We start from the raw sequence: 13084 nt of genomic DNA, 5'->3' as shown, positions 1-13084 counted from the left end.
GCTCAGCTCCAACCGCCCAGTTACGGCGCCGCCGCTCGAAATTTGCGATTGTGGTTTTCTGTTTCGGATTTTTCACTCTACTTTTTAAACTTGCAAAGGCAGCAAAGCAACAAATAAAATTTTATGAAACAGTTGATTAAAAATATATTGTGGATTGTTCTTCGCTGTTCTCATGAAGGCAAAACCAGCAATATTGCTGCGTTTTTAGCGTTTTTTTTGCGAGTGTACTTATAGTAAAGGGTTCCACTGCTGGCCATTGTCATATGGTGCTACTGCTGGCTGTAGTCTCTAGCCATTTACCTGCTAGCAGCTAGAGTCTAGACTCGTCATCAGAAATGAATGCATGGAAAACCCTTCGCACAGTGTTTGCGTTCAAGGGGCAAGCATTATGCAGCTTCTCTCCCTCCGTAAGTTCGCTTTCGTGTGCACCTCCGATATTATCCCTCAATCGTCATGAAGGCCGATGGAGAGCGTTCCATACAACCGTTCCGGCGTGGGAAGTGAAATGGATTATGGACATCGAACCAATCGGCAGCATGGTCAGATACAAAGAATCGACGCAGTATAAATCGGGTAAGTTGCAACTTGAGAAATTTAAAACAGGCTTTGTTTGACTATTTGGTGGGAAAAAACATGTGTAAATGATAAACCCATTCTAGGCGACAAGGCGAAGGTGCCTAAATGGGACCTGAAGCGCCCACGGAAGGAATTTATTGGCTGCAAAGAACTCATAGAGTACGTTTCAGCTTGGCTCATTTTGGTTTATGGCTGGAAGACTTCGGTCATGCATATTTTCAGTTTCTCATAAATGGTATATAACAGTGTTCAAATCCTTTTTTATTGCAGTGCGGATGAAAATGTTCACAAATTGTGCTCCTTGGATTTCGGACACATTGTAAGTTGTATCACTTTGATTGGCCTGTTAATGCTACTGAATATAGATATAAACGCTTCTTTGCCTGAAAGTTAAATTTGCTAAACATTTCCTGAAATGCCGTAGCGAGAGTACAACACTATTTTATGGTGCAATTCATTTGGTTTTTTGAATTTTTATTTGAACATGTCAGCCAAACCGTATGTACTGGTAACTGCACCATAAAAGAGTTTTATACTCATAGACTCATAGTGATTGTTTTTACAGTCGTGTACGAAAGAAATGTTGGAATATGAACTGGTATCGCGAGTCCGGCGTTATGAATCCGATGACAGTTCAATCGAAGTGAAGAGTGAGTGCAAACAAGACAAACTTTTTCCCGATAAATCCTATGCATAGATATTGATGCTTTGAGGGTTTTATTTACGTTAATTGTTGGTCCTGCATGATTGCAAAATTATCCTGTATGCGAAACTCAGATCGCATCTGGCCTAAATGATGACGTTTGCTTACAGTTGCACAGATTACGGCTCAGATACGGGCCACTCAGGACTATCTGCTCAGTCCAGCCGCTCAGCCAAAATTAAAAAATCCTGATCCTCTCCGCGTAATTAAACCCGGTGTGAGTATCTGGTAACTGTGGTTGTCGTAAAAACTTCTAAATCGTAACGTTATACGTAATAATTTTGTTCAGCTGTCATGGAAAACGATGGAAAACGCTTCATGAATTAGTTAAAGTTTTGACTTGGTTTAAAGTTAGTTACAGTTTTTCATTTAAAATTTTGTAATTCCAGTTCTTATGCATTGCTCAGTCATTATGTTTTGTTCCTCTGCTTAATTTGATACGATAGCGAAAATACTACTTATTGCTTAAATTTATTATGAAATTACATAGAGCTTGATTCACATAGAACATATAAAGAAAGATTTTGATCTTATTAAAGTAGTCTGCGAAATTAATGTTGTGCTGTATTTGCAAAGTCTATACTTATACTGTACGTCGGTAGATGGAAAATCGCACTTTCTGTTACTTAGTTTCCGCTTGCAGTTTTTTTTCATAGTACTGCATAAAATTTCATACAGCAGTGCGAATTTAGAACAGAATTTTACGGATGTATCTAGCTTAGTGAATGGTAACTCTCAAATTTTCTAATGGAAATTTTGGTTATGTTTGTCCTTAGACACCACGGATGCGCTACTTTCTCCAGGGCGCAGTGTACGCACGCACCAAATTGCTTCGTCGCTTACGTGAGTGGGATTATAATAAATTCTGCTGGGTTCTACAACGGCTGGAGCTTGAGTATTCACCCCCGAATCTTCGTAATCGGAACACTCCAAGAGAAATCTACCGTGCCATCACCCAGAAAACGGCCATGGAAGTCCGGAAAGCCAAGCTGGAAAAGTACCATGGCGAACTTAAAAACAAGCAGCCAGAATTCCTGCAGCGGAAAGCCAAAGAGTTGGCGGCGATAGATGCGGAAGAGAAACAATTACGTGAAGAACTGGCGGCACTGCAGCTGCAGGTCGATACAGAATCGCAGTCTAAACCGTCTATGTTGGCTGTGGCACAGTAATTCTCACCACTGTGCGGTGAGAACTGTGGCACATTATACCATTATCATGCACTGTGCAGTCTTTGTCGTTCGTGTTTTGTCTGCGCTTATTCTTTGCTGTAATTAAATAGCAGGCATCACGCATTTGCAATTTGCACTATTATTGATCCTATCAAAAACAGTAAAACGCAAAACAGTCGTTTCCATTTCAAGTTTTAAGTTTTGGTGGTATTCAGTATCGTGTTTAATTTTTTCTCCCGTTCCTCTTAAAAAGAGGTAGGCATTCAGCCGATATTATTTATATTCGTAACTGACAGAACATTTCGTACCAGTTAACAGTTAGACAACGCTAGAAGTTAGACAACGCTAGAAGAACAGAATGGCTTAGAAAATTCTTGCTCGTCGGCACACCGGCTTGCAGGGGTCGTTCTTCCAAAGTGCACAGCACTTTTCATTGGGACCACACTCATTATCAGTGGCACATGCGGGCGCCCATTGGGCGTTGTACATGCGGTGGGTTTCTGTGCACATCACCGGACCGGGTCCACCATGGGGAGGGAAAACCGGTCGGTCGGACAACGGCGGGCACAATCCAGCACGGGCGGCAACAGTCGGGAATTCCGCTGATAGGATAACTGCGGCCAGGATCATGGCGGATGCAATGACCAGTCGGGACTCCATGGTGATTGTATGAAGTGAACAGTTAGGCTATCGAGGCAGAAAACGGACCGGAAGCACTGAATCAGAGTACGTACTGTATCATATTGACCAAACGATCGGCTTTTATATGAAAAGTGAGTAAAGATACAATTATTATCTGCCGTTTAACCGCAGCGTCGTTCTCATACAAACGATATAACGCTTCCTCATGATAACTGTTAAATCTTCTGCATTGTTATTCAGTCATAAATCTAACTGCTATGACCTTTGAACAATGAGCGGGCCTAGATAGTATTCGCTGCCTCGGATGTAAAAATTTGTCTTTTGCACAGCAGCGGTTAATCTAGGGAGTTATAACAAAGAACTGCTATCAGGGAATTTTATTTATGCGTGGAAACTTTCGAAGGTCACTCTTTATTGATGAGAACTTTAAACCTATTTCTGCCGATTACACAAGTTTGTGGAAAGAACAATGCCGTCGTCGGTTATCCGGACCGATAATTTCTGCTTATCTTGTGGTAGCTCCGTATTTCAAAGTATTTGTAAAATATTAAACCTATGTGGTTTCGTCTTGTTTGAGTGTCAGAGCAGCCCTTGCAGTTCAGGAAGCGTTTTAGCGGTGTCATAGTTAAGTTATAATTTCAAATTTATAGCTCAGCCCCCAGTCGCAAAATGCACTTCCGGATCTGCATCCTTGCCTTCCTCGTGGCTGCTGTCGTCGTGGACATTCCATCGGTTAGCGGCACGGCCGGCCTGTGCCCACCGCTGGTAGACCGACCGGTCTGGCCGCCGCACGCCGGACACGGACCCGTCGTCTGCGCCGGTAACCATCGTCTGGTCAACGGAGAATGGGTTCGCATTTGTAACGGCAATGATACTGATTGTGGAGAGAATGAGAAATGCTGTGCGGTGTATAAGAACGACAACTGTGGACCTGTCTGCAGAAAAGCCCGCATTTTTTAAATTGCGATTTAGATGATATATCGCATGCCAGTCATAGGAAGACCGTTGTACTATGGGCACACTGTGCCACAACAAGTAGTACAAAAACTACTGTACTTCTAGTCTTCTATAGATCTTCTATAGATATGTGGTTTATAGATATGTGGTCTAGTCTTCTATAGATCTTCTACAGATATGTGGTTATAGTCTTCTATAGATATGTGGTTTTCCTAATCAGTTTAACTGTCTGTAAAGGTATTGTCACTGATGGGAAATGGCTCATTAAAATAAGAAAGATCAACGTCATCTGGCATTTTACAGCTCCAAAATGAGCATGTTCTTCGTGAGTTTATTAGACGTAAAAGAAAAAAGTCCCCCAAAAGCACCACTGCCCATGCGACCCCGACTGCGACATGTACAAATTGTAACCAGGTGCCTTACATTCGTATTTTATAAAATAATTTTTTCAATAATTAAAGCATGCTGTTAAATTAATTACTTAATAATAACTGCTCTTAGCAGTAATATGTGAGTACGCTCTCCTGAGTACCCCGTATCAATAAGGTCAACGGCATGTTTCTGGTCAGAGTATCCAGCACAACCATATAGTGTAACGAGTTGCGCCCTTCCTTGGGCAACGGCATTGTGATGACATTGAGCGCTGATTGGGATGAATGTTCCAGCAGCAGTTCCCGTAACCTGCACATAGTCATACTGCGTGAGAAAATTTCGTTTTCAGATGTAGCATGCTCTATATGTATGTCGGTGCTTACTTACCTTATTTGGTTCATTGTGCGCCGACTGAATTGCACCATTTCCGATTCATCATAGTGATCCAGCCGGGAAACCCTCCTGGTCACCTCATTAAGACGGTAGTCCGATATCAAAGTATTAAACCAATCTTGGCTGTAAAGTAAAAATCCGTTTCTCAAATTATGATTTGTTTAACCGGAGATATTTTTTGTGGTATATATGGACACCATTAAAAACCCATTTAGCACCGAAAATTTTGGTTTACGGTGGCACCTACTCTGCAAGTTAAAAATAGTTTTGATACAGTAATACCTGCAAGTTTAGCCGTCAAAGACAGTATTATTACGTACTTGCAAAAGAATGTTGTCACTTTAACTCGTATGGTCGTTCAAGTGAAACACTATGATAAGTGAATGAGCGATGGTCGTTCACCCGAAATACCCGAAATATTAAGTTCCCCAAACCGATTTTCTTCCGGTTTTTTTCTTTATCCAATTAAGGAGGTTTTACTCTTTACAGAGTACTTAAAATTTTTAAAAAAGCTTGAAACGTTTTCTTGCAATTTCGTCGTACAGAAATCAGTGACGAAAGCGCTTTAGCCACGCCACATGAGCCACTGCACTAAGCTCATATAATTGGAGTCACCGCCGTACAGGGGCGGCTGTGCCATCGCCGTGTTAGAAGTTGATTTAGAGGAGCTCGAATTCAGTTTAAAGACATCAACTTTGAAGACATGGGGAAAAAATCAAATTAAACGGAAACCAAGCTGAACTAAATTAACTTCTAACACGGCGATGGCACAGCCGCCCATGTACGGCGGCGACTACAATTGTATGAGCTTAGTGCAGTGGCTCATGTGGCGTGGCTAAAGCGCTTTCGTCACTGATTTCTTTACGACGCAATTGCAAGAAAACGGTTCGAGCTTTTTTTTAAAATTTCTAGTACTCTGTAAAGAGTAAATCCTCCTTAATTGGATAAAGAAAAAACCGGAAGAAAATTGGTTTGGGGAATTCAATATTTCGGGTGTTTAACTTGAACGACCATCGCTCATTCACTTATCAATTATCATAGTGTTTCACTTGAACAACCATACGAGTAGCGTTGTGCAACAGAATGGAAAATGCTCATCAAATATACTGGTACCCGAAAGCATAAATTAATTTAAAGAATGCAAATAAAAAACAAATACTGTAAGTGCAGCAGCATATCTGTACCTCTGCAGCGATGGAGTTTGGTCCAGATTGACCGGAACGACATCCACAGCCTTTATACGAAATTGAGCAAGCAAAGTCATCATGCTCTTCTTTGTGGATTCCGGATCGGCTCCCGCCAGACAAAACACCTTGAGCGGACACCCACTCCAGGGACTGCGCCGGGTCATCAAATAAGGAAGCAGAAGTGTTAACCCTGCCATGATAAAACTAAAAGTCATTTCTGAGGTCAGAGGGCTGTTTAACAGAACATAATTTTAAATCGAGCAAATTGTATTCTCAAATTCAAACATAGAAATACTTCATACCGCCGTCGTCATACAACCACCAAACATGGATTTCGCCATTCATGGCCTTTTTTTCTTGCCGGGTTCGAATTTCCGGGCCAGATTGATACGTGCTACCATATCCGGATCATCCGTCGGAAGTATATCAAGAGGGACCGCTTTTTCATTTTTCACAAATACATCTTTGAAGCTCCCTGCGATTTGGCAACAACAACAAAAAATTGTGAACGCGAAAACAACAATTAATAAAACCATTTTGTGTACACCAAACTAAGGTCAAATGCATTCAGTACTGTATAAGTATAGAACGAACGTCTGCATGTCGAAATATTTATAAAGACATAAATATACATAAAACAAAACATAAAATATACATAAAGTATACATAAAGACAAATACATAAAACACTTACTATTAACACATGAAAGGTTATTAACTACTTCACTGGCATACGGCTGAAAGCCTTTGTACACAACTTGCACGTACAATGCATATTTTAAAATGGTGCCGCCTTAACCATTATGGTTCTACTCCATGATTAGTAATTACTTACATTAGTGGCGGTCAATCGTATTCTATCATTATATACTATAATAGTAATAAGAAATTGCACCGTACTTTGATTCCAAAATATATGTACTCACGTTCTCCTCCATTTTCAGGTTTTCAACGTTCTCTCGTACAAGTTTCTCGAAATTTACGACTTCTCCAATATCGAAGCCTTCCTTGGCATAGCTATATTGAGGAGAAAATATTTGTTAAACTGTATCAATTTATGTTTACAGTGTCTTTGATGATCATGCTTACAGGATGGCCACCGCAATATTGTAGTCAAACGCATGGTTGATAACGCCGATGTAGGAATTTATGGACTCTTCAGTCCAGCCTGACCAGCTCTGTTGATAACCCATCATAATTATGTTCGGTTTCAGTTTGCCCAAACCGGAAGTCTGTATCAATGCTTTCATTCCTTCCACGGTGCGCTCCGCCGCCACATAGTCATAAAACGCTCGGATCTTTTGCCGCCTCAACCAGATGTAAATTTCGCGTGCCAGGACTTCTCTGCGTTCCAAAGTTTTTCCCTAAAAACACTTTCTGTCCTGATACTGCATATAAAACAAACCATTCAAAATTTTAAATCAAAAAAAGAGAAACGGTGATATCAACGCTACGGTATAGCGTTTTATTTACAAATTCACGCTAAGGGTCAACAAAGGCAACAAAAATATTCCTGCGAAATCGTGTAAGACTTTACAAGAGAAAAACTTTATTATCGATAAATAGTATCATATATCCAAAAAGGCCATATTAAACCAAATAATCCAACGCGAAACCCACTTGTTTCGTAATAGCGTACCAGTACCAAAAGTTGTAAATTTATTTTGGCAGTATATTTGTGCACTACCGAAAAGTAAGAGCGCAATTCATCGAAAAATATCGCCATAAATTGTAATTACCACTAATACATGTCCACAGATGAGCATGCCAACGCCTTTGGTAATGCTGTTGGCAAAATGGACCAATGCAGGACGCGAGCACGGCAATCCGCATAAAAGCAAAATTTGTGGTCTGTAATTTTTAACATGATCCTCGACGGTAATCAACTTCAGTGCATCCGTCAAGGCTCGACGATAAATATTAGCTTCGCCTGACGTTCCCCAATTAACCTTAGGATCTCTGTAGTATACGAATACCCAAAGTATGACTGCAAATAATTAAAAACAATGGCGTAACCATAACATGCATGCTTGCGCTAGGAGAACGTTTGAAATCTTGGTTAGATATTTTTCTTTGTACGATGAATTTCGCGCTCAATTTTAGTTTTTACAAACAGCACCGAGTATACATCATTCGGCTATGCTGCTTCAATTTAATCTTTTCTTAATCTCACTGACTTTTCAGGAGACTATTTTAATATACATTTGCAAATACGAATCTTTTTCTAAAACGTCGGCGAAGCTAAAGCATATTTTCATTCCCTTACTTACATATCGACGCCAATTGCTATAATTGCCGACATCCAGTCCAGTGCGAACATAATCACTATGCATGCAATGCTGGTGACCAGGCTAAGCCATTTATTGTAATAGCGAAACGTCGGTCTCCATCCTAAAGCGAAAAACTAAAAGTTAAGAATAATGTCAAACCATATAGGGCGGAAAATTTTTAGTCTTCTTACCCGGGGATTTCGAAAATGCAGCGTCAAAAGTGGCGTAATTGACTAACGCATAGGTCAGGAGGAAACAGTTGGAAACGATATTGGAAATGAAGTTTAGGTTTGCTAAAGTACAAAATACGCTCGTATATTTCATCCAAGCTTCATACAAGTTAGTAAAGTCCTTTCAAACTTACCTGGCATTAAAAAGATAACGGCAACGATCATAACTAAACCGTAGGCTCTGCAAAGAAAATAATATATCTAAACTGAATAAAAGAATAACGCTTTGTAATATTCGTTTAACCTGTAAGGTTCATCATTTTTCCCATAACCTTTGCCAAATATATGGATCCCCGGAAATATTTTATCTCTGCATAATGCCTGGAAAAAAACAAGTAAAAAGTAAAACGTAAAGTAAAACATCGGAAACAGAAAAACAAGAGACCTCTTTTAACCAACCTGGAATATTTTGGGTGCAAAATTAATACATCCTAACGAAGTGCTGAGCGTCGCCGAAAATATTCCAGCCAAAACAATAGGTCGGAAATGGGCAACTTCTTCCATAATCTGTATACAAAGATGGATTCAGTTAAGCACTGGATGCAGTAATTAACTCTTCAACGATTATTGGCGTGTTCCGATTAGTGGGGACACGGTACATATTTAACACAACCTACCTCGAAATTATTGATACTTCCTTGAGTGCAACTGGAGTTCGCCATACAATTTTGTAATGTGCCAGCGTACAGATCGGAAACATTTCCGCTGGCGTGTCGTAATGTTACAGCTGCCGTGACCCACCCGAGAAGAATGTATGATACCGACGTAAAACAGATAGCAACGATGGTGCCTGAAACGGTGTACGGTTAAACAGTGCGAAAAAACTCGACATCGATACAGTTTGTTAATCAAAAATTGTCAAATACGATACGCCATTCTTGATTCTTGGTTACAATAATATAGGGTAATTTTGCTAAGAATTAGAAAATACTAACACAAGTTTATTGTGCTGCAAAAAAAGTTAAAAATCAACATACGTCACCTTTCGGTATGGCGTTCGCAGGATCGCGAAGGTCTCCCGTAATGGATGTCCCAGCTAAAATGCCGGTAACCGAAGGAAAAAACACACCAAATACTGTCATGAAACTATTATCGCCAGTCGAATCATGCTGGAAAGCCGGAGCAAAATTTTCCGCAAATAAAGCGGAAGAATATCCTACAAAGCCGTTGGCCTGATTTTCTGCAGTCGGTGGTACAATCGATCCAATAACTCTACGCAAAATATGCAAAAGAGGCAATCAGTTAGCATCAATCTTATTTTTATCTAATTCCCTCACATGTTAAATATAGCTGCCATAAGGATCACGAAGAAAACTGACTGCAGCTGCAAAATAAAACAAAAATAAATAAGTTGTAAAATTTTGAGCATCCCGCCTTGTCCGTCTCACTGCGATGACCATATCTGTACCTTAGAAGCAATCTCCATTCCGAAAAACGTAAATCCTGTCAGCAAAATGAGCGTGATTACCGCAATAACGCGGACATCATTTAAGTGCTGCAAATCGGGGTCTCCAGAACGGGTTATATGCGCTCCGGCGCTCTGTTTATAACAAGACGAACAAAAAAGTTTTGCTCTAGTATTTGAGACACATATATTCGTACTCGTACATCTATAAGTGAATTCCTGGTATTAACAAATTACATACACTGAAGTTCCTTTTTGCTATTTTTTAAGCTTTTTCTCGTCTCTTTAAGCGGTACCACGTGATTGATTTTTCATTTTAATCCAAAAGAAACACCGCTATCAAAAAGCAGACTCGATGCTTAATCTAACCTCTATCAGTTTGACGAAAACATCTGCAAATCCTTGTATATTTAGCGAAACGTTGATGGTGTTGGCCAGCGTGAAAATGACGCCTTTAAATGGACATAAACGGCAAATTTACAACCAAACATGATTATTACGACAGAATTACTGGGCACCCACCAATAGCTGCACCGAACTGCGGTCCAAGGCTCCTGGAAATCATAAAATACGTTCCGCCCGCTAAAAAGTACAACAGAATTTCAACTGTTAAACAGCTTTTTCTAACGTCGATTCAAACATACTCCCAACTTCGCCGTTTGTACTTATGGCGGATGTGGATAAACTTGTTAAAACGGCGATGATAGTAGCAATAACAACGATCACAAGGAACAGACCTGTAAAATTCGCACCGGTCAGAGATACAAAAGTCATAAAGTTCTTCAACATGTTAGTGCTTTCATTATGTCGTATACCACCGCTAATGGTAAGAACAACATGCATTCAATTGCGTTTTTCGGCTGAAAACACGCAATTCGCTTCCACCTGTATGTCCTCACAACCAGCTTACCCATGCCCGCTTGAGCACACATCCATCCAATACGCAGGAACAACATCACTCCCCACAAATTCAAAATTGTCCATAGCTAAAGCAAGGCACAAGCCACGATTCATATTATTTGCAGCAGCAGCCGCCATAACGCAAAGCGCAATCTTACCACAACGCCTCTTATCCATCCTAATTTATTTTTTGTTAACTTAGTCTCCGCTCCAGTTTGTCGAACATCATCTTCTTCCCTTGCCGCCTATAACAAACGCTGTTTCCTAGTACTGCATGCCGATCGTAATCTGCATACATAACAGTTACGTATGCATTTATCGGTCAACATTAGTTTACCTTTTCTGTGCGCAGATCATCCAGGGTCGGCCGTAGTCTGTCTAAGTTTTCCGTTTGATAGTGCTCAGCCGAGGGAACCGCTTCGTTAACACCGTATCCCAGACTGATTTTCCTAAAGCGATCCGCGTGCCGGTTAATGCGCCGCTTGCGACCGGTGTCTGTGCTCATGCGGGACACAGTGTTGGCCGCCTCTTCGGGATATTCCTGGTCAAACATTTAATGAACGAGCTTAAACATAATTATTATACAATATTTACAAAATTATATGTCAAACTCGAGCATGTACATGAAAATTAATTTCCTCCGTAATTCTTTTAATTACGGCAATACCAGTGAATCCTAACCTATGCGAGATGCTCCAGATTTTAAGAAATTAATTTCTCGAAAACGTACCTGAAAATAATTTTTTTTTAAAATTTACATTTTTTGCCGGTAAAAAAACATACTTCATCGTCTTGGCTCTTTTCGAACGCAGGATTACTGATTCCCTCTTTCTGCAGCTCTTCCACGCGCATGGAAATATCCAACTCAATGTCTTCGGCTGTTGGTGAACGCGACAACGGGCGGCCGACCAGCGGGCCCGGTTGGCCGTCGGAGCCGCTGGGCAGGTTTTCAGGCGCTCCAGCATCCTGAGACGATCCTATTAATGCCGGATCTTCTCCTTCCAGCCGCGTCCGCCCGGTACCGAAGCCGTTCTCAAATCCAACATGGACACGGTCGCGTAGTATGTTGACGGTGGAGGAGATTTTCCGCTGAACAGCCGTGGAAACTTTCCGCACCGGCGTCGCATGCTCTTCCGCGGCGCGATCTGCCATCGAAATGTAACTTGTTTACAGTTATCAATAACGATTTCCTTTTAAAAAAGTCAATACCAAAAGGGCGACAAAACAAGCAATGTTTTCTTGTCACAAGTGTTATAGTGGATCCGGAAGGCTAGCGCTATGACGATAAAGCCAGTGCAGCATGAGTTTGGCCGGAAGGGAAAGTGTAATACTCATATAACACGCGAAAAAGTGGAAAAACAGCAAAGTATGACATCGATGATTAAGCAAAATGTAGTAGATCAAGCTTCCGCGACCAGACATTTTAATAGTAGTCCTTCTTGGGAAATTTTGAGTTTTCACTATAATTTGCGAGAAGAGCACTGCCGGAAGGCGAATATCGAAAAATCGAACAATGGTGTTCACAGTTACACAGTAAAGTGATACTTATTTAACAGTATCATCATAAAGTACAGAGCCTACATAATTATATAATATGCGTACGTATGGAGCTGGCCATCGTGAAACACTTAATCGAATCTTTTAATGGTTGAAACTAGCACAACAGGTATTTCTTCGCTACCACTACCAATTATTACAAAAGTATCACTTAGTATTTATTACTGAAAACAAAGAACGCAAACTTTTTTGACCTGTTTCTGTTAACCAAAATTCTGAAACCCTAATACATACAACAGTAACAGCTAGAGTGCAACACGTGCAGTTTATTATCGATTCAAATGCGAAAGCTGAAATCCAGTGTGAGAAAAGATTCGAGGAAAATTCAGTTTGTTAATTCTGCACTTAGTCATTAAATAACTGCCTGCTAACTGGGAGAAAGACCCTGCACTGAAGTTAGAACTTTACAGATTTTTGCATAATTACTGTACTTAAATTTAGAAAAACGCAGAAACGCAGTGCCGAAATATTCCAGTGCTAGAGACCGCGTATGAACGCAGAATGACCGGAAGTAGTCCGGGTGCCGCTATGGCGACCGCTCATGAGAACTGACGTGACGCTGCTGCACAGAAACCACAACATACAGTACACTAGACCGCGTGCGATGACAAAGTGCTGCTTGTGGCAAAATTCAAAATGCATCATTAATTGGATATACGCCCATTTTGTTACTGGAATTTTCAATATTTTTAAGTTAAGCAGTTTGAAATGGTAAAGGTGCTGT

The 13084-nt window shown here is 40.6% G+C and overlaps 2 protein-coding genes across 2 annotated transcripts; one reads left to right on the top strand and one right to left on the bottom strand.

The window, feature by feature from the left end:
* The first annotated feature begins 85 nt into the window (after positions 1 to 85).
* Positions 86 to 2782, top strand: LOC129602577 (28S ribosomal protein S15, mitochondrial-like). Its single transcript, XM_055501629.1, has 6 exons — positions 86 to 573; positions 660 to 735; positions 847 to 895; positions 1142 to 1226; positions 1390 to 1496; positions 2056 to 2782. The coding sequence occupies exons 1-6, from the start codon at positions 336 to 338 to the stop codon at positions 2446 to 2448; spliced, it is 948 nt and encodes a 315-aa protein (XP_055357604.1). The 5' UTR covers positions 86 to 335; the 3' UTR covers positions 2449 to 2782.
* Positions 2783 to 4362: 1580 nt separating this feature from the next.
* LOC129602579 (solute carrier family 12 member 3-like) lies at positions 4363 to 12069 on the bottom strand. The gene is given in 24 exon segments (XM_055501631.1): positions 4363 to 4728; positions 4807 to 4935; positions 5997 to 6189; positions 6302 to 6344; positions 6347 to 6462; positions 6921 to 7015; positions 7088 to 7362; positions 7738 to 7991; positions 8276 to 8389; positions 8460 to 8561; positions 8633 to 8679; positions 8743 to 8819; positions 8898 to 9005; positions 9116 to 9288; positions 9481 to 9710; positions 9776 to 9822; positions 9907 to 10038; positions 10273 to 10355; positions 10426 to 10485; positions 10548 to 10640; positions 10814 to 10889; positions 10962 to 11048; positions 11141 to 11344; positions 11587 to 12069. Coding segments are annotated over 24 exon segments (3291 nt in total). The 5' UTR covers positions 11956 to 12069; the 3' UTR covers positions 4363 to 4544.
* Positions 12070 to 13084: the final 1015 nt, after the last annotated feature.

Source organism: Paramacrobiotus metropolitanus, unplaced genomic scaffold (genome assembly GCF_019649055.1).
Source record: "Paramacrobiotus metropolitanus isolate TYO unplaced genomic scaffold, Prichtersi_v1.0 Parri_scaffold0000004, whole genome shotgun sequence".
NCBI lineage: Eukaryota > Metazoa > Tardigrada > Eutardigrada > Parachela > Macrobiotidae > Paramacrobiotus > Paramacrobiotus metropolitanus.
The sequence above is the reverse complement of the archived record's forward strand: the minus strand, read 5'-3'. Positions and strand labels throughout refer to the sequence as shown.